At 34.0% G+C, this 21872-nt stretch overlaps 3 protein-coding genes and 1 long non-coding RNA gene across 4 annotated transcripts; 1 reads left to right on the plus strand and 3 right to left on the minus strand.

The window, feature by feature from the left end:
- The first annotated feature begins 17 nt into the window (after window positions 1–17).
- Window positions 18–677, plus strand: LOC125204439. Its single transcript, XR_007173569.1, has 4 exons — window positions 18–71; window positions 387–467; window positions 538–594; window positions 663–677. It is a non-coding gene; the product is annotated as an uncharacterized LOC125204439 (long non-coding RNA).
- A 1400-nt stretch (window positions 678–2077) lies between these two features.
- Window positions 2078–3167, minus strand: LOC125206955 (pentatricopeptide repeat-containing protein At3g04760, chloroplastic-like). The gene is made up of 2 exons (XM_048106168.1): window positions 3055–3167; window positions 2078–2585 (listed from the first exon to the last, which is right to left on the minus strand). The coding sequence occupies exons 1-2, from the start codon at window positions 3165–3167 to the stop codon at window positions 2078–2080; spliced, it is 621 nt and encodes a 206-aa protein (XP_047962125.1).
- Window positions 3168–7549: 4382 nt separating this feature from the next.
- Window positions 7550–9722, minus strand: LOC125204428 (putative pentatricopeptide repeat-containing protein At1g12700, mitochondrial). Its single transcript, XM_048103093.1, has one exon. It carries the CDS (start codon window positions 9695–9697, stop codon window positions 7829–7831), a length of 1869 nt encoding a protein of 622 aa, XP_047959050.1. The 5' UTR covers window positions 9698–9722; the 3' UTR covers window positions 7550–7828.
- Window positions 9723–16440: 6718 nt separating this feature from the next.
- LOC125204432 (pentatricopeptide repeat-containing protein At1g62670, mitochondrial-like) lies at window positions 16441–18476 on the minus strand. Its single transcript, XM_048103097.1, has one exon. It carries the CDS (start codon window positions 18331–18333, stop codon window positions 16627–16629), a length of 1707 nt encoding a protein of 568 aa, XP_047959054.1. The 5' UTR covers window positions 18334–18476; the 3' UTR covers window positions 16441–16626.
- Window positions 18477–21872: the final 3396 nt, after the last annotated feature.

A 21872-nucleotide genomic window follows, 5' to 3' on the forward strand; every position in this document is an offset into this window, starting at 1 on the left:
CATTCCACAATATAAAATGCTGCAGTTGAGCTTTGTGATTCTCTGCACTTTCTTGTTTCAAGAATCTACAGGTAAATGGCCTATTTTGTTTTAGTTGTATCAGAGTTTATATCTATGAAAATTTTTATTTTTTTTGGTAAAAACTATGCTAATAATGATGTTAGAGAAGCTTATTCTTGATTGATTCAGATGCTTCCTTTTAGTAGTTAGTTTATGATGTGCTCTGTAAGTTCAGCAAGAATCTTCTTTTTTCCTTGAGCTTGTTTAACTGTTTGATCAATGTGTTGCATTAGTTTAAGTAGACTTAACATTTAGAGAAGAGTTGATTTGTCAATAAGATATAATATTATGCTGTTTTTAAGCTTTTCTCTAACACATTTTAGCAGGTCTTGATTTCCCATCATCTAAATGGGCTCTTGATCTTAGTGTCTATGGAGGCAGAAACCGATTTCTAGTTCAACTAAACGGTACTCCACGGTTCGCCTCTCCTCGTTTCTCGTTTGAGTCGCTGTTAGTTAATGAAATTTCTCAATGCAGTTCCTCATCCCAAAACCCTTCATGCTCAACCACCTCTGCATAATCCATCAAGTAGAGGTTAGGAAATTAATACATTGTCAATTTCTGCTCTGAGAAAAAAATATTGAGCTCCTTCAGCAATGCAGATGCGCCTTCCGCGCCATCTCCCAGCATAGAATCCTCGTGTTCGTTGCCAGTTTCATCTCATCACAAACACCATTTAAGGAAAGAAGTCCATCACATTTCTCTTGCACCTCACCAAGGCTAGAGCATGGCTGCTCCGAGCGCTCCTCTTTTCTTTGATTCTTTTGATGATCACCCGTTGTTTTTGTGCAGGGCCGTCTGCATTCTCGGTCAGGTGGAACTGGAAAGGGCCTCTTCCTTTGCCTGCATTTCCACAAAATCATTTAATAGGTCAGTTTCCACATCACACATCTTTCAATCTGAAAATGGTTCCTATTTATACCAAATCTTCGCCTTCGTCTACAAGGGCCGTCCCATTCGCCTACTGTTTCTCCAACGAGCTCCCCTGCAGTATGGCACTCCCACCTCCTCCTCCCAATAAATGTATCTGTTTTTCTTGCTAAGATCTTCTCTTTCTCGACAAAACAAGAAAAAAAGAGATTTACTTGTTATCGATCTTGTAGGATGTGTATCTGTCACGTGCACTGAGCCGCTGACATTCACACCACCCGGAGCAACGTGTGCCTGTGTTTGGCCTATTCAAGTCAGGCTCCAATTCAGCATCTCTCTGTATGCATTTTTCCCAATGGTGTCCGAGCTTGGTGAGCAAATCGCTGAGGCTGTCGCGTTAAATCAATCCCAAGTTCATATAATGGGAGCAGATGCAGCCGATACAGAGCTACAGAAAACCACTGTACTCATCAATTTAGTACCTCTATCCGAGGCATTCACATCTGCTACCGCCTTCTCGATTTACAAAAAGTTCTGGAGCAAAGAGCTCTCCATCAACACTTCCACTTTTGGTGCTTATGATGTGCTATATGTTCACTATCCAGGTAACATAAATGGTTAAAAACACTGATCTTTTTTTTCTCTTTTGAGGCCCAAATATGGGCTAATTAAGAAATAAGGTCTAATGTTATTTTCTGGGCGATCTTTTATTTTGTTTGTATAATTCTCCATATTATTGATCATTTTTAGTATTTCACTATGACCCGATTATATTATCATAACAGTATTGTAAATATAATTATATAAAAAACAATTACTAGAAATATGATTTATGTTAGCAAATGAAACAAAAATGACTGAACCAACACACTGAACCAACAATATATCTGAACTTTAAACTAAGGCCAATTTCATAGATGGTTGGTCCAACCAATCTGGAAAAACAAGTACATTCCCTTCAAGGTTTAACTTGGAGGTTCAAGAATAACCATAACAATATCCACATCAAAGAGAACAAAAATCCCTATATAAGGCTAATGAGTCCCTCGTCATATCACCAATTGGTTTTAGAATGGACCACTATGGATTTCAATCAATTTATGCATATCTCTCTCTAGCTTCTTGTCTATGTCTATACTAGATTAGCCTACACCTTCTTTGGCAAAAGTTTCATAACCATATCAAATAGAACACTTTCATTACCTTCCCTTCGCAGAGGTTCACTCAACATCGAAATAGTGGTGGCGCAAATTGTACATCCCCCTCTTGCAATCATCTCTTTCAATACCAGAATTGCATCGTCCATCTTGTTCCATTTGAGAAGTCGTTGAACGAAAACATTGTACATCTCATTATTGGGCAAACAACCTTCGTTCACCATTTGCATCATCATATCCTTAGCCTCTCCTATCCGTCCTTCTTCGCAAAGTGCCCCAATAAGGATTATATATGTGACAACATCAGGCAAACAGCCATTGTTCACCATTTGCGTCATCAAATCCATAGCCTCATCTATCCGACCTTCTTTACAAATTGCACCAACAAGAATTGTACATGTTACGACATTAGGCTGCAAATTTTTGGAAGGAAGCTCGACAAACACATCACAGAAGGGGGCGGCTGCATTCTCATCATATCTCGGAACTGATGGACGGCTTCATCGGGCTCACGTATACAGCTGAAATCAAATCTGGGATAAGCCGAAAAGCGTCGAATTTGGTGGCTGGCGTTGATAAATGAGTGATATTGGAGGGGTTTCAACCAACAATTTGACAAAAATCTTCTAAAGATCATTGCTTTCTGGAAATTCATGGGTTAATTTTTGGGTGGATTTCTCCCTGGAATTTGGGGGTGTTTTTATCTCCTTCCGTTTTCTGTATTGGGAAATTATCTTGTTATGCTTTATAATAAGAAACACTTAAAAGCTTTATAGAATAGATAGTACTCCACTAATATAAACCTCGCGGGGCGATAGGGGGATGCCTCGCGGCCATTTCGCCCGCTTTCCGCCGGGCGGGCGACCGTAAATGAAGGAGGGGATGGAAACTCCTCGTCGGGGGAGGTCGTGGGATCCCCTTCTTTCCCGCTGTAGTCGCGCTATAGTTCGGTTTTTTCTTGACCCACCGTGCGCCCCGCCGGAACTTCTCGGAGTCCTTCCGGTAATGAAGCACTCCACGAGTGAACTCGCTATACTTCAAGACCGGCCTCGCGGCTATCCTCTGGAGCGTCGTCCTCATTACGCCCATACGGCGACGGAGGGCGTTGGCGTACAAATTCTCAAAACGGCCCACCGCGGCCCTAGTGCGCTCCACCGCTTCCGGACCTCCTGCGTTGTTGAAGTCCGCTTCCGTGCGGAACGTGCCTCACATGGCGGCTCGATCGCCGCCCACATGTTGACGGCACAGTTTGCAGCCCGGCGGATCGTCGCGCACCTCCAACCACCCCTTGGCCACCACGGGACCATTGCGGATGCTCTAAAGTAGGAGTAGATCATCAAGGAAAAGAGTTGGATTTGTTTTTTTCTTTTATTATAATGGGATGTGGGGCAATCTTATTATAGTAATATGGAGTCATTTATACCCTTACAACACCTACATTTGACATTATTCACCTATCAATTATTATTCTCTTTGCAAATACTATCCCTCCAGGCATGAGTAAATGTCTTATATTTGACTGGCACTGATTTAAAAAAATTATTTAATTCTACATAGTAAAATGGATAGAAAAATGAGTGGAATGCGATTTTATATATTGATTTTATAATTAAATGTGAATGGAATGAGTTAGTGAAATGTAGAGTCCACTTACCAAAATTAGTACGGAGTATAAAATAATTTAATACTACTAATAAATATTCAATTGATTTAATTACTTTAAATAACTAATTTAATTAGGTGTTTTGTACTTGATTTATACTATTATAAATGCAATTAGATGTCTATATAAGGAAAAAAGACGGAAGAAAAAACTAAAGCAGAAAAAAAAATTTAAGAAAGGATTTTTTTTTTCATGTTTGGTACTCCCTATTTAATTGAAATTTCTAAAAAATCCTCCATAACAAAAAATCACATGTTTGGTACCTAGGATTTTTTTGTCACTAGATACCAAAAACGATACTTATAAAATAAAGATCAGGTACCATTTATGTGTAAAAGTGAAAGATCAAGTACGATTGATGTATTTCACTCAATTCATTAAATAGTGAGCAAGTAATTTTCTAGTAAGTGAAACCTCAAGGTCAACAATGACCTTATAAGAGTTGAATGGTTAGAGTGATTATTTTTTTATTCTTTGTGTCTATTTTTATTTATAAAATATCAAAATGATTTTTTTTTAATTATGTCCTAGATGCCAATTTTTGTACATGTTTAAACTTCAAACAAAATAATAACCCAAATTATATTCATATCGACTAGTTTATAACAAATAAAATCATACCCCTCCTATCCCCTTCCCTCAAAAAAATCAAATGATTTTTTAAAAAAATTATTTAAAAATTGGCCGGCATTGAGTGGGACACTGAATTAATATATTATGCAGTAATAATTTAGGTCAAGTGATATAATTCAGACCCACCATCACTCTCATTTTGATTTAGTAAATGTAGGTTCTTTTTTCATTTTGTACATGTAGTTTGATCTAATAATTTAAAAATGATTGTATATGATGTTAATTCTACAAATTATATAAAAACTAAAGTTCCATTAATCTATTTTCACAACAATTTTAAATCATGGCTATATATTTTTATTTTATAAAACGATATGAATACAAAAAATTAAGATACTAGAATCTAAATAAATGAATCAAATGAGAAATTAATACTTATATAGATCATATAACATGTGGGGTCATTGGACACTCTCACTATCCCACGAGAAATTAATGTCATCACTAATTAAATAAAATAAAATAAAATAAAGTTGATCCTTTTTTCCATACCCATCCTAGACGTGGATCGGTACAGCATACTGTACCAAGAGTGTTTGTTATACCACATACCGTACCGAAAGTAGCGGTATGACAAAATTCTACACCGATACCTTAACGTATTTTCGGTATATCGGCCTTTGGTATACCGAAAATTCGGTATGATAATTTTCAATACCATTATCATACCGCTAATGCGGTATACCGTAATACCGTTATACATGTTATAAAAAAATCTATTATAATTTTAAATCCAAAATATATAAAATAACATTCCAAATGTTCAACTATTTGAAAAAAGTCCAAAATAATAAAACTTCAATTCAAATCCAAATCCAAAACAACTAAACATATATCCAAAATATTTAAAATAACATTTAAACTTAAACTTGATGAAACCATCATAATCCAACTACTGATATTTAATATTAAATATAAAATGGGACACGATTTAGGTTGATTTAGGTTACTGTTCAAATATGTACCAAATGAAACTAAAGTAAAATAATGGCAATATGTGTCAAATGAATCTGCGTGAGATGTGGAGCGGAGGTATTAACTCTGAAAGTAATGTTTGAGGTATTTTATATAGTATTGAATTAGATTATGTATATTAAATATTTTAAGTTTATACATATAACGTATAGACCGAAGATTCGGTAAATCGCGGTATACCGCATGTATGGTATATACCGAAGATTCGGTATACCACGGTATACCGCGGTATGAGATATTTGATACCGTTACCGTACCGAAAGTTTTCAGTACCTTGATACCGTACCGAAAACTACGTATACTGAAAAATCGGTATTTTCGGTATTTTTTTCGATATAGTAAGTTCGGTATTTCGGTATGTCGGTATTTTTTCCCACCCCTAAGTCCCATACTCCAATATTTGTTAAAATAATTTTATATACTACAAACACAGGTAACAGAAACAAAAGTTTGGTTGATGAATTGAACCAAATCTTTATACATATTTTAATACTAATATATTTAAAAGCCATATCAGATTTTTTTAAATTTATCCCTTTCAGTTAGTATAATAACTAATTAAAAATAAAATGGCATTTTGAATATGAATGGCCATAACTAATATAGTATTTGTAAATTTTATGATTAGAATTACACTCTACTTGAGCAGATTGGTTATTTTAAATTTTGCATCTAAATTGAATGAATTTTCAGTCTTCATTATGTCTGCAGTCTGCTTCAAAACCATCAGTTCTTTATCACAAACTATTCTTAAACATGCCAATATGACTAAATCATTGGCATTTAAGTAGTCATAATCACTAAATTATGTTTGATTACTTTATTGAATTCCACCTCAGAAAAATGGAGACTGTTTTATTAAATTAGGTTGAAAATTTGCAGCATCCTTTGACAAATGGTCTGCAACTGATTTTAATGGAATGTTGAATTTTTATGCTTAAATCCAAAAGGATTTAGGCCATTTTCTCCATTTATCAAACACCAAAGACTTCCAAGCCTCAGCCAACACATTAACAATATATTTATTTAAGTTTTACTGTATTTGTTTTTTCCTCCAAGAATCATTTTTTTTCCTTTTAATCTTCTTGGTTTCTGCAGCTTCTCTTTGATCCCCACCATCAGCCTTTAATCCCTTTTGCAAAAGTGATTTATGAAAGACTGCAATGTTCTTCCCCCTTTTCTTGATCAGTTTATTTTTTTAGTGACCAATTTCAAGAAAAGTATTAACACCAAGCTCTGTAATAACTTTCTAGCTCTTGCAGAGTTAAAAACATCCAAAAATTAAGGAAAACACACATATAATATGATATTTCCATATGTTTTGTCTGCATCAGTAGTACTATATGTGGGACTGAGGCCAATGCAAATATATTCTGCTTTTTATTATAAAGATTGATTTTTTTTTGAAATGGGAGGTGAATGATTGATGATTCTTGACTTGGGAAGTCTTTATTTTTTTCTTCTTATTGGGAAATATGGAGCTGCTGCAGTTGAGCTTTGTGATTCTCTGCACTTTCTTGTTTCAAGAATCTACAGGTAAATGGGCTCTATCTTTTTAGCTGTATCAGAATTTAGAACCATGAAAATTTTCACTTTTTTGGTGAAAACTATGCTACTGATGTTACAGAAGCTTATTCTTTTTTGATCAGATGCATCCTTTTAGTAGTTAGTTATGGTGTGCTTTGTAAGTTCAGCAAGAATCTTCATTTTTTACTTTAACTTGTTACACTGTTTGATCAGTAAGTTACATTAGTTTAAGTAGACTTATCATTTAGGAAGAATGTTGCATGATTTGTCACTACAGATAACAATGTTGACAGATTTTTGAATTTAATCCTATAATTTTATTGGGCTTTAAGCTTATTTGGCTGTTTATAAGCTTTCTTCTAACACATTTTAGCAGGTCTTGATATCTCATCACCTAAATGGGATCTTGATCTTAGTGTCTATGGAGGCAGAAACCGATTTCAGAATGCAGACGTGCCTTCTACGCTGCGTCCTAGTTCAGAACCCTATATAAGTTTAATGGGTTATTCCTCTTACAACGAGTTGGTTTTAGAATGGAAACCTATGGATTTCTATCATGGTATCGGAGAGTATCGTCAACTGTGAACCAAATTTAACTAAACCAAATTTAAGTGAACCAGCAGTATACATACTAAAACTGAAAAAAGATGACTGAAACAGACTGACCACCAACCAACATACATCTGAACTTTAAACTAAGGCCAATTTCCTAGATGGTTGGTCCAACCAATCTGGAAAAACAAGTACAATCCCTTCAAGGTTTAACTTGGAGGTTCAAGAATAACCATAACAATATCCACATCAAAGAGAACAAAAATCCCTATATAAGGCTAATGAGTCCCTCGTCATATCACCAATTGGTTTTAGAATGGACCACTATGGATTTCAATCAATTTATGCATATCTCTCTCTAGCTTCTTGTCTATGTCTATACTAGATTAGCCTACACCTTCTTTGGCAAAAGTTTCATAACCATATCAAATAGAACACTTTCATTACCTTCCCTTCGCAGAGGTTCACTCAACATCGAAATAGTGGTGGCGCAAATTGTACATCCCCCTCTTGCAATCATCTCTTTCAATACAAGAATTGCATCGTCCATCTTGTTCCATTTGAGAAGACCTTGAACAAAAACATTGTAAGTCTCACTGTTGGGCAAACAACCTTCGTTCACCATTTGCATCATCACATCCTTAGCCTCTTCTATCCGTCCTTCTTCGCAGAGTGCAACAATAAGGATTTTATATGTGACAACATCAGGTAAGCAACCATTGTTAACCATTTGCATCATCAAATCCATAGCCTCATCTATCCGACCTTCTTTACAAATTGCACCAACAAGAATTGTACATGTTACGACATTAGGCTGCAAATTTTTGGAAGGAAGCTCGACAAACACATCCTTTGCCCGTCTGAGTTTACCATCTTTGCACAATCCATCAATGAGGATATTATAAGTTACTATGTCCGGAATGACGCCTTTGCTTTCCATGGTATGCAACATGGAAAATGCTTCATCAATACGATGAGCCTTGCACAAGCCACCTAACAAGATATTGTAAGTCAATACATTAGGGTGCACTTGTAGAGCTTCCATCTCTTTCAGCAACTTCAAGCCCTCTTCACATCGGCCTTCAAAAATTAAAGCCTCTAGCATTATGCTATAAGAAACCACATCGCGCTTCAATCCTTTCGTGCGAAACAAGGTAAAAAGATGACAAACTTCATCAACTCGTCCCAGCTTGCAATACCCGTTCATCAAAATACTGTAGCTTCTAACATTATGCTTGATGCCCGATTTCACTGCTAGTTGGAAAATGTTTCTAGCTTTTTCCATTTGTCCTAGCAAACAATATCCATTCATCAATGCATTGTATGTTGAAATGTTAGGTTGGACATCAATTTGCTTCATACCAGTTACCAATATATGCTCAGCCTCTTCCATCCTTCCCTCTCGGCATAGAGCATCTATAAAAATAGTACAAGTGGTTGCATCGGGGCAGACCTTATTCGATATCATCTTCCTCAAAATGTCTTCAGCCTCATTCCCTCTTCTATGATTGCATAACCCCTCAATTACAGTATTATATGTCACAACATCCGGTGAAATCCCCTTATCACCCAAGGAGGAGAAAAGTCGAAGAGCTGCATCTACCTTACTATCTTTGCACAAAGCATCAATAACTATGTTGTAAGCATAAACATTAAGTTTGCACCTATCTTTTTCCAATCGATGAAGCAATTCAAGCACCTCAAGAGTACCTCCGGCTTTGCATAACCCGTTAATCATAGTACTATATGTACGTTCATTGGGATTGCAGAGCTGCAACGCAGACAACTTCCAACATAGCTTTGCTGCCTCTGGGATCCTTCTGACCAATAAAAGCCCTTTGATGAGAGTGTTAAAAGTTACCACATTAGGCTCGTACCCACGTTTGAAGAAAATGCCTAAAATTGAAAACCCAAGATCAGGACTTTTCAATCGGCAGAAGCAATCGATCGCAATACTCAACGTGTAGTGACTTATAGGAGCACCCCTTTGAAGCATTTCGTCGAACAGGTGGAGGGCGAGTGAGTATTGGTGCATCTTCACTACAGCACTCAATAACTTGTTGAAATTAATAACAGAAGGGGGCGGCTGCATTCTCATCATATTCCGGAACTGATGGACGGCATCATCGGGCTCACGTACACAGCTGAAATCAAATCTGGGATAGGCCGAAAAGCGTCGAATTTGGGGGCTGGCGTTGATAAATGAGTGATATTGGAGGGGTTTCAACCAACAATTTGACAAAAATCTTCTGAAGATCATTGCTTTCTGGAAATTATTGGGTTAATTTGGGTGGCTTTCTCTTTCTGCTTAAAATCTTTTGAATTTGGGGTGTTTTTTGTATAAACTTTCAGTTTCTTTAATGGTCTTGACTCTTGAGTAAAAAGTTTATTATTATATTATTATTTTTATTCTTACCAGTATTAATGGTCTAGACTCTTGAGTAAAAAGTTTATTATTATATTATTATTATATTTGGAAATAGTAAAACTAAAAAAACATGACTTTTAACTATAAAAGAGAAAACAATAAATTGAAATGAATTATCACATTAGCCATGTAGACTAATGCTAAGTTATGTGTTAGTGAAAAATTAGAGTGATTATTTTTCGTAATTTTTATATCTATTTTTTATTTATTCAACATCAAAATGATTATGTAAAAGTGTGTCAATTACTGTAGCATTACTGATAGTTCTGTCATTGGATAAGAGTAATTATTTGCATTAACTAATTACAATTATTTTTATCCATTTTAGTAGGAGCAGCTCGTAATACTCTTAAAAATAGGCCTAACATTATTATGACTTGCAACGAATTGCCAGCGGAAAAAATGGTAAACTATTTTTTAAAAATAATAAATTAATTAATATATTATGTGAAATATGTTGTAGGGTAATATCAATAAAATGTAAAGTGTAATATCCCGCTCAAATTAACGCCCTTAATATATTATGTGAAATATGTTGTAGGATAATATCAATAAAATGTAAAGTGTAATACCCCGCTCAAATTAACGCCCTTAAACGTGTATAGAGTTAAAAAAAATACTTAAAGCAAGTAGTATTTTAAACTCCTATGTTTCGTTTATTAAAATCCTTGATGGGTTTTAATTGATAGTTAAACGCCAATGAGAAAATAATTTTGATCAAGAACTTTGATGTGCAAGAAGATACATGAAGCGATAAAATAATTGTCTGATTATAAATCAAATGGATATGAAATGCCCATATACAAAATATAGTCATTTCTCTTCAAATGAAAAATGTACTAATAAATGAGCTAAAGCTTCTTCGCAAAGCTAGTATCCTATCTTTAGGAAACCCCAACTCCCTACAAACGATGATGAGACAAGTCAGAAACGACAGTAATAATAATATAGCAACAAAAATAATCTTTAACCATAGTCAACATGTGAATAGTGCGGCACTATTCACGGAAAACGACACGAAGTCATCACATAAGTATAAGTGTATATGTGTATATATGTGTATGTAAAAGGTGAGTCATCATTTTCTGCAAAATCTGCTGACAAGAATTTAAATCAAGGGAGACGTATCTCCAAAATCAAGAAGAGCGTTGAATTAAAAGCTTTCAATTATTTTCATTTCACGCGAGTGTCGGCAGAAATTAGTATAAGGAAGGAGAGCTGTGAAAAATTTCAGTTTCATAATTTCACCGAGGCATAGCTTTACTACACACACCAAAATCCTGTTTCACGCTTCTTCGACGCACTCTCAGATTTCTTCCTACCAAAATCCTACACACCTAAATCTCTTTTCACCCAAAATTTTAAGCAAGTAGACAGAAAAGTTTTCCATCTTTCCTAGCAAGTTTTCACGCAAGCATTCTTCAAGAAGGAGAATTTCAAGTAGGAGCACATTTAAACAAAACTTGTTCATTTTAAGGTAATTTTCTCAAATCTCCAATTAAACCTTTTCATCTTTATAGCATGATTCCATTAAACATGTCATGTTAGCAATAAATCATATAGAACATATAATCATAACCAAGCATGCTCTCCTTTTTACCAAATACGTCATATTTGTTTTATTCAAGAAACTAGAAAATCTCCTAACATGTTTCAATTTGGGAATAAACCTCTTGATTTAGCAGTCACTTCGAAAACTTATAATAGAAAATCTAACCGTTCAAGTAAAGTTTACTTCGGTCAAAGTGAAGTTAGGAGAGTTGTTTACCTTCTTTTAAAATTTCAGAACGATCAGACAACGTTTGAACCCCCGATCGTATAGAAAACCAACGCTGCTACTGTAGAAACCGACAGCCACTTCCGAAATTATTTCTGGAAAATCTACCCGTTAAAATTTGATCTCCTTCGATAAGAATGATGCTTTATGAGTCTTCTACCTTCGTTAAAATTTCGTGACGATCGGATATTGTTTAGATTCCCGATCGTGAAAAAACTCTAGGTTGTATCTTGTGTGGCGAAAATTTAGAAAAGAAAAAGAAAGAGAAGAGAGAGAGAGTTAGAAAGAGAATAGAGACAGATGATGATAAGAAAGAAGTTACGTATATGGAGCCTAGTTTGACTCAGTATATACTAGAACTAATAATTATGCTCCTTGGTTTTGGGCCTTTTTCCAAGTATAAAAGAAAAGTGGCTCGGGCCATAATTTTATGTGTAACATTTTGTGCTTGATGGGTTAAATAGTTTAGAGAGATTTTTGAACTAAAGTTTATCAATTCTTCCTTTGGGATTTATTAATTGTAATGTTAAGATTAAATTAATTGCTTGAGATAAATTCTCTTGAATCTATACATATATAAAAGGCGAGTTTTAGGTCCTTTTTAAAAATTTATGAATTCTGAGTATAGATTTGAATATTTATAAATATAGGGTGTAAAATGCAAATATTGATGTGAATTTAGTTTTCTAATAATGAGGACAATTTATTTATTGTTTAAGCATAATTTAAACATAATGAGTCAATACAGTAACGACTCTATTTAATAAAAGGAGTTACTACCGTTACAAACTTAGATTGATGTGTTATTATTATAGTAGTACTTATAATTATCAAATTTGGTAGATACTAACATTATATGTTATAATTCCAAAAGGCATCACATTTTGAATTTTAAATTTAAAGTTTTTATGATTGTGTCAATAGCCGGTTCTCAACTAAAAAATACTACTACATGATTTTCACTACAGTTACAAACTTAAATTGATACATGAATATTTATATTTATTATACTACATTTCACATGTAATGTGCAACATAATTCTTTATTGTTTGTAACATCCATAATTCTTTATTGTTTAGGGTGAAAAATCCTTCCGATTTTGACCAAATAATATACCATTACCACTACTAAAATGAATTTAGACATTAACTACAACTAAATCACAAATTAATGAGCCAATTCATTTGTATGAGCCGTTATGTCCATTTGTATTCACTAAAATATTAAATTTCTAATCATAAATGGAGGAAATTGAAAGGTTTTAGGATAGCCTCCCAATTCGTTTGTTTGGACTATAAATATATCATTTGATAGTTTATAATTCACCCACTCGATGCTTTATTTTCTGCAAAAATTTTGCTTGGTTTTAGGTATTCTTCTAAATTTTCAACGATATTATTTTTGTTTTTAATATATATTTATACATTGCTATTGTGGCAAAAGTTCATGTTCCCATCAAACAATTTTCTAATTTAGCATCAAATTTAAATATATGTATTTATACTATTGTTATTTTTTGTCTAAAGTTCTTATATAGATGGAGGCAATCGGACTGGAGAATATGACACTGGCAAGCGGCGATGAAGTGTTGGAGATTATGACTGGAAAAGGTGAGGCTATTGGAGATAGAGGCAAGCAGATAAAAAATGTTGGGATGAATACTGGAATTCCAGAAGAGAAGATGGAGATAGATTTATTCTTAATTAGTAATAATTTTTTTATTAATTCTAATTAGTTGGTCATATTATTTACAAAGAATTTTTACTGAATTTACTAAGCAATATATATTTTTATTTGGTTTCATATATATTTATATAATGAAATTTTATTACATATTTTTATGCTTTTAGATTTCGCATGATGATATTGTTTATAATTTCATAAAATTATTTCGCTCTGTAAAATAAGTTGAGGAAAATAGAAAGAATCGTGCAACGCACGTGGGTGATACTAGTTAATTTAAATAGGTGAGTTTGTATGTTTTTCTCAAGTAAATCTTCAAGTTTATTTAATTAATTAATCTCTCGATTAATTAATACCAATAACTAAATCTTCGAATTTAATTAAAGTGAATGAGTTTATGAAAGAGAGAAGGAAAATAGGATGCATATCCGAAGAGCATATCATCCGCTATTGTTATTTCTTTGCAGCTAAATAGTTATTATCTTTTATTGGACAAGATCCATCTCAAGGAATTTAACTCCAAGTGAGTTAATATTGTCATGCGGAAAAAGAAGCGTACGAGGTGCACTTTCCTATCCTACAACGGATAAAAATATAAAGTATCATTTTATAATGATTAATTATGAAAATAATGTTGTCATGCCTTAAATGTTTTGTTTTATGTATGATGCCTGTCTATTTGGTTATACCGAATGTGCTATGCCAAATAAAGTGAGAAATCGAATTCGAGTTGCTGGGAGAGTCCCTATTCGGACTAGTGTGCACGTGGACCGTGTGTCATCGAGAGGGTTGGCCGGTCCGGTGCTCGTGGAAAGTGGCCACTTTCCCGGCACAAGAAGGAAAGTTCAGATATGGCGAATTACAGAACAATCAACTTTTTAAAGTAAAAGAATTTAGTAAGCTTGGGTCTTTTTCAGAAAAACCCCGAGTATTACTTGTATGATGGCTTGACAATATTTGTTTTAATATATATTGTAGATTTTGACAACGTGTGCACTGAGTACCTTTGTACTCAGCCCTGCATGTATTTCTAAATGTGCAGGTTGAGCTGTGATGGAGTGGAGGGTGCTAATTAAACCAGACCTACCTATATTTTCATTCAATACTCTCAGAGGTTCGTGTCTTCATACATGGAACCGCGTTCAGTTCCTTTCGCTGTGCATTGAAACAAGAGAAATCCCTTTTTGTCTCTAAATACTCTGATAACTAGCCAGTATATTGTATGGTCACCGACTCGAGTCATTTCGATCGAACCATTCTATTCATGTATTCGTTGTTTATACTCTATAGACAGAAAGTTCGACCATTAAATCCTTCTTTTCGTACTCAACCCACCTTCTTAATATCAACCACAGTCACGGTATATCGAACCTTGCTATAATTAGCAAAGTTGGGTCGTGACATAAAGAGACTAATTTTTAGACTAATTTTTATGCACAAAATGTAAGAAAAATGATACTTTAGTAAGTTAAGTGCAGAAAGAATAAATTATGCAAGACTAAATATATAGTCTTTTTGTTAAAAAAAAAAAGCAACTCTGTTATAGTGGTATGGAAGTACTTTAAAATAAATGATGAATGATCAATAAATTTTGGGAATATTTTTTTTGACCAACTTAAATTTGCTTTCAAGTATTTCAAACTATTGGACCTCAAAATAGGCTACTTTTATACATTGAGGCCCAATAATGGGCTAATTTATTTTCCATGCTATCATTTATTTTGTTTGTATATTATCGGTTAGTCTATCACTTGCCGCGCAATAGGCGGACAACGATATTGTCCGCGGATGACCGTCTCCGGGACGTCCGTCGCGTTAGCCTTATGCAATAACGGATGTCCGCCACGCCCTTCTCACTAGCCTATGGCTAATCCGTGCTGACGTCCGCTATTGCGGAATAAAAGAGAATAGTGTAATAAGTATTAAATATAGTGTAATTAATGATAATGACTTAAAACGAATTGCCAGTGGAAAAAATGGTAGACTATTTTATAAAAATAATAAATTAAATAATATATTATGTGAAATACGTTGTCGGATAATATCAATAACATGTAAAGAGTCTAATTTTTATAAACATATAAAATGAAAAAAATTATTCTATCTGCGGTACTATAAGTGAAACACTCTTTTATGCACAATATTTAAGAAAATATAATTTGGTAAGCTAAGTGGAGAAATAATAATGTATGCAAAAGTAAATACATTGTCTATTTATTACAAAAAAAAAAAAGCATCTCAGTTATATTAGGACAACCTAAAAATAAACACGACTCACTTATAGTGGCACGAAAGAAGTACTTTCAAGTAAATGATGAATGGTGTATGATTAATAAATTTTGGGAATATTTTTTGTAACCAACTTAAATATGCTTTCAAGTATTTCAAACTATTGGACCTCAAAATAGGCTACTTTTATACTCTCTCCGTCCCATTAAAGATGACTCACTTTCCTTTTTGGTTTGTCCCAGCCAAGATAACACATTACTTAAAATGGAAACCCCTTTATCTCTACTTTATCTCCTCTCTCTTACTATACTCTCTCCATTTAACACACAAAATAAAGTTACATAAAATCTCGTGTCGCCCAAGAAAGGGGGTCATCTTCCTTGGGACGGAGGGAGTACATTGAGGCCCAATTATGGGCTTATTAAGAAATAAGGTCTAATGTTATTTTCTGGGCGATCTTTTATTTTGTTTGTATAATTCTCCATATTATTGATCATTTTTAGTATTTGTACTATAACCCGATTAAATATAACAAAACAGTATTGTAAATATATTTATATAAAAACTTTTACTAGAAATATGATTTATGTTAGCAAATGAAACAAAAATATCTATAATAATGTTCCACTGTAAGAGAGAAGTAAAATCCCTATATAAGTTTAATGGGCTATTCCTCTAACAACCAGTTGGTTTTAGAATGGAAATCTATGTATTTCTATCGCGGTATTGGAGCATGTTGCCGACGGTGAACCAAATTTAACTGAACTAGCAATATAGAAACTTTAAAAAAGATAACTGAACCAACAGTATATCTCTGAACTTTAAACTAAGACCAATTTCATAGATGGTTGGTTCTACCAATCTAGAAAAACAAGTCCAATCCCTTCAAGGTTTAACTTGGAGGTTCAAGAATAATTATACCAATATCCACATCAAAGAGAACTAAATCCCTATATAAGTATAATGAGTCGCTCCTCGTATCACCAATCGGTTTTAGAATGAAACTCTAGGAATTTCTATCAATTTATGCATCTCTCTCTAGCTTCTTGTGTATGCCTATACTAGATTAGCCTACACCTTCTTTGGTAAAAGTTTCATAACCATATCAAATAAAACACTTTCGTTACCTTCCCTTCGCAGAGGTTCACTCAACATTGAAATAGTGGTGGCACAAACTGTACATCCTCCTCTTGCAATCATCTCTTTCAATACAAGAATTGCATCGTCCATCTTGTTCCATTTGAGAAGACCTTGGACAAAAACATTGTAAGTCTCACTATTGGGCAAACAACCTTCGTTCGCCATTTGCATCATCAAATCCTTAGCCTCTCTTATCCGTCCTACTTCGCAAAGTGCCCCAATAAGGATTGTATATGTGACAACATCAGGCAAACAGCCATTGTTCACCATTTGCATCATCAAATCCATAGCCTCTTCTATCCGACCTTCTTTACAAATTGCACCAACAAGAATTGTACATGTTACGACATCAGGCTGCAAATTTTTGGAAGGAAGCTCGATAAACACATCCTTTGCCCGTCTGAGTTTACCATCTTTGCACAATCCATCAATGAGGATATTATAAGTTACTATGTCTGGAATGACGCCTTTGCTTTCCATGGTATGCAACATGGAAAATGCTTCATCAATACGATGAGCCCTGCACAAGCCACCTAACAAGATATTGTAAGTCAATACATTAGGGTGCACTTGTAGAGCTTCCATCTCTTTCAGCAACTTGAAGCCCTCTTCACATCGGCCTTCAAAAATTAAAGCCTCTAGCATTATGCTATAAGAAACCACATCGTGCTTCAATCCTTTCGTGCGAATCAAGGTAAAAAGATGACAAACTTCATCAACTCGTCCCAGCTTGCAATACCCGTTCATCAAAATATTGTAGCTTCTAACATTATGCTTGATGCCCAATTTCACTGCTAGTTGGAAAATGTTTCTAGCTTTTTCCATTTGTCCTAGCAAACAATATCCATTCATCAATGCAATGTATGCGAAAATGTTAGGTTGGACATCAATTTGCTTCATACTTACCAACATATGCTCAGCCTCTTCCATCCTTCCCTCTCGGCATAGAGCATCTATAAAAATAGTACAAGTGACCACATTGGGGAAGACCTTATTCGATATCATCTTCCTCAAGATGTCTTCTGCCTCATTCCGTCTTCTATGATTGCATAACCCCTCAATTACAGTATTATATGTCACAACATCAGGTGAAATCCCCTTATCACCCAAGGAGGAGAAAAGTCGAAGAGCTGCATCTACCTTACTATCTTTGCACAAAGCATCAATAACTATGTTGTAAGCATAAACATTAAGTTTGCACCTATCTTTTTCCAATCGATGAAGCAATTCAAGCGCCTCAAGAATACCTCCGGCTTTGCATAACCCGTTAATCATAGTACTATATGTTTGTTCATCGGGATTGCAGAGCTGCAACGCAGACAACTTCCAACATAGCTTTGCTGCCTCTGGGATCCTTCTGACCAATAAAAGCCCTTTGATGAGAGTGTTAAAAGTTACTACATTAGGCTCGTACCCACGTTTGAAGAAAATGCCTAAAATTGAAAACCCAAGATCAGGACTTTTCAATCGGCAGAAGCAATCGATCGCAATACTCAAGGTGTAGTGATCTACAGGAGCACCCCTTTGAAGCATTTCGTCGAACAGGTGGAGGGCGACTGGGTATTGGTGCATCTTCACCACAGCACTCAATAACTTGTTGAAATTAATAACAGAAGGGGGCGGCTGCATTCTCATCATATTCCGGAATCGATCAACGGCATCATCAGGATCACTTATACAGCTGAAATCAAATTGGGGATAAGCCGAAAAGCATCGAATTTGGTGGCTGGCGTTGATGAATGAGTGATATTGGAGGGGTTTCAACCAACAATTTGACAAAAATCTTCTGAAGATCATTGCTTTCTGGAAATTATTGGGTTAATTTGGGTGGATTTGTCTTTCTGCTTGAAATCTGGGAATCTGGGATTGTTTAGCTTTCCATAATTGTTCTCTTTGAACAGTTGCAGTTTTACGCCTATTTAGATATCAATGTTGAATAGATCAAATCTACTATACTATAATTATTAAAGTCAACGTTATTAAATTAAAAATATATGTATTTAATTAAAAATAGGAAGATCATTTTTAGATACCGATTAATCTATCAATCTATCTATCTATGAATATATAAAAGAGGAATTTTAAAATAATAATGTCATATATAAAAGGATTTTTCTAATATTATTTCTATTAAATTTAAATATCGTGTTATGTAACCTAAATAAAATATTAATACTTGACTCTTCATTTTTTTCATGATTAATTACCCACTAATGACATTCATTGTCACTTACCCACTAGCCAATTAACTTTATGGACATTTAGTAACTGTGATTTAGATTTAATATATGTCATATACAATTCAAACATTTAAGTGGACAATGATTTCAAAAAAAAAATCGTAAAATAAATTAATGTGATTATTTGGTTTTATTATTTGATGGTTGATATATTTTTTTATGCCATCTTGCAGGACATTATTCGTCTTCCAAGGTTGTTCGGGTTCCTTCAACGTCCCTTGGCATAGCTGATTTCAACGTTGAGAGCTCCTCAGAGCAAGGAAGGGTATGTTGTCATTGGAGGTGTTTTGCCTCTGCGTAGAATTACTGATGAGCAGGTAATGCGGTTTCATAAGAATTTTTTGGGTTTCTCCCTTTGCATTTCCATGATTCAGTCGTGGCATGGTTTTGCATGTTTTTAAGGCCTAGATTTGGCTCGTTTTAAATGTCAATCTTGCAAATTATGTTCTTAAATTGCATATATTATATATTTTGGTATTTTGATGTGTTTGTTGATAAATGATAGAAAAAGATAGAAAAAGGTGCAAAAAAGGTGTCAAGGTTCAGCAGCCTCTGTTCGAGCCCATCTGCCAACGAGTTTGAAGTCCAATAGCTTCAGTGGGTACCTTGAACATCTAAATCGGAGTTCTGTGGAGAAAGTTATGGCCATTTTACGAACGTTGCGCAGTGCAGTCAAAATTAGGTGGAAATTGGCGGAAATTGAAGAAATGAAAGAAATTGTTGCCTTGTGATATCAAATCTCTCCTATTAATTGTAGGATTCGAAATTACCATCTTTTCTATTACTTGGAGGATACTTTTTTACCAATTATAAATCCTTTTCAAGCCTATATATACCCCATAACCTAATTCATAATATTCATCTCAGAGCCTCCAATCCTCTCCATCCCTATACTTCTTCCATACCATATTCCACACTTAAATTCATCCATCTTCCATTGGAGCGGAGCTCTGCAGATCCAGGCAAGAGAAGACTGAAGATTGCATAATTCAACCTTGGGTTTTGTTTTGTTTTTCTTCATGTCTAGTACTTTTTGTTGTTTTACTTGTCTATGAGTATTAAACATCTTTTGTAGAATGATTTTGAGTTATTAATTCAATTGTTTTTCTTTGTTAGCTCTTGTAGTTATTTCGATTTCTCTTGTGCTTATACATTTGTTTGACTGGCCATCTTATGAATGCATGTGGATTTTACTACAAGAACTGAGAAGTGAGTAGTCTAATTTGAAAGAGGAGAAATTGACGTCTTTGCCAATAAAATCGAGAGATTTGAGCCTTTGAATGAAGCAAAATTATCTTAGGAGCTTTTAGGAGTTGTTGCCTTAGTTCTAGGAAGGACACTTCGGTTCTAGGTAGCAATCTACAAATTATATGCTTCGAGAGAAGATATAGTTTTACATATGTGATAGCTTAGTAACTCTAGAGACCGTAATTCAAGGAATTCTTTTGGATTTTAGCTTTTGATTGTGGTTCCTAAAATTCTACATTCCTTAGCCTGTTTTGTATATTATTTATTTTTATATTTTCTGTTATTTATTTATTTCTTTATGTCTAGTTTATAAATTCAAACCCAAAAACCATGTGTCTCTAAATAGTACATGACGCTTAGTATATGATAGACAGTTGCAATCTTATTCTCTGAGTTCGATATCCCGGTACTGACCTTTAGCTATACTAGATCTACCTTGTTTCATAAGAATTTTTTGGTTTCTCCCTTTGCATTTCCATGATTCAATCGTGGCATGGTTGGTTCGGGTTCACAGCGATGTTTCCTTCATTTTTGCAGGCTAATGCGATCAAATTGGCGCTGCAAGGTCTTTAATATCTTCCCACAATGTGCAATAGAAAAAAATAAAAATCGGTTAGTCCATCCTCTGTTCGCTATTGTGGATGCTCTTAGGTCCCTAATCATACATGGTAAATCACATATAGCAATTTATATTATAAAAGTTTCTATTTTTCTTTGTAGTACTATAGTAGTATATCATATTTCGATATCATTTATACAACAGTGCTAGAATAAACATATATACATACATTTATACTATATTTATTATTGTGGAAGTAATAAAAGGTAAATTCAATAAGTACTAAACAATAGGTTTGAGACATGGTGGGAAATATATTAATGGGCCTTGGAATCGATATTTTGAATATTTGGCAGCTACACGGAAAGTAGGCGATACGAGGTATTCTATTAGGGTATGCAACCAGTTTTTTTTTTTTTCCTTCCGGCTAAATGCATGCGTATTGATATCGATTGTATATTCCATGCTATTTTGCTGTATTTTTGTTGATGATTTTGAACGATTTGGCTATCTTCTAATATTATCTTTATACATTATTTTTATTTACATGTGTTTGTGATTGATCTTTTGTAGTATAGATCTAAAAGTGATTTAAATGATATGTGATTTGTGTGCAATTTTTAGTTTATAAACTTATTTGGTTATATGAGTTTTTATTGGTACAATAAATTGCTATTGTATAAATTTGTGATTTTAGAACTTGAAATAATATGTTATTTTTTTTCTTTTTTTGACTTTATATTTTTTAATAATTATTTTTATTTTATATATTTATGATTTCAGATTTCATACAATCATATTGTTATGAATTTATAAAATTATTTTTCAGTATAAAATAAGTTTAAATATAAAAAAATGGATCATGCATGTGCATCCCACGTGGGCGACGCTAGTTTATTTTAAAAAGTGTGAATTCGTATAAACAAAATTGATCTAAAAATTGGCTCCATGTTAGAAACGAAATCGATTAAAAAATAATCTAATGAGTATCTGAAAATGATCTTCAAATTTAGTTATTTGGTTATGCACTATAACTTAGTTATTTTCTTTAACACTACCCTGTTTAATAGTCTTAAGTTATCTAATACTCTATTCCATATCTAAATCAATATATATTGACTATTGAATAA

Source organism: Salvia hispanica, chromosome 2, assembly GCF_023119035.1.
Source record: "Salvia hispanica cultivar TCC Black 2014 chromosome 2, UniMelb_Shisp_WGS_1.0, whole genome shotgun sequence".
NCBI lineage: Eukaryota > Viridiplantae > Streptophyta > Magnoliopsida > Lamiales > Lamiaceae > Salvia > Salvia hispanica.

Coding starts and splice junctions, on each gene's coding strand:
- LOC125206955 (XM_048106168.1), bottom strand. CDS start 3,167: ATGAGGACGACGCTCCAGAGGATAGCCGCGAGGCCGGTCTTGAAGTAT. Junction 2,586..3,054: donor AAGTTCCGGCGGGGCGCACG/GTGGGTCAAGAA, acceptor AGCCCGATGAAG/CCGTCCATCAGTTCCGAGAT.
- LOC125204428 (XM_048103093.1), bottom strand. CDS start 9,697: ATGATCTTCAGAAGATTTTTGTCAAATTGTTGGTTGAAACCCCTCCAA.
- LOC125204432 (XM_048103097.1), bottom strand. CDS start 18,333: ATGATGAGAATGCAGCCGCCCCCTTCTGTTATTAATTTCAACAAGTTA.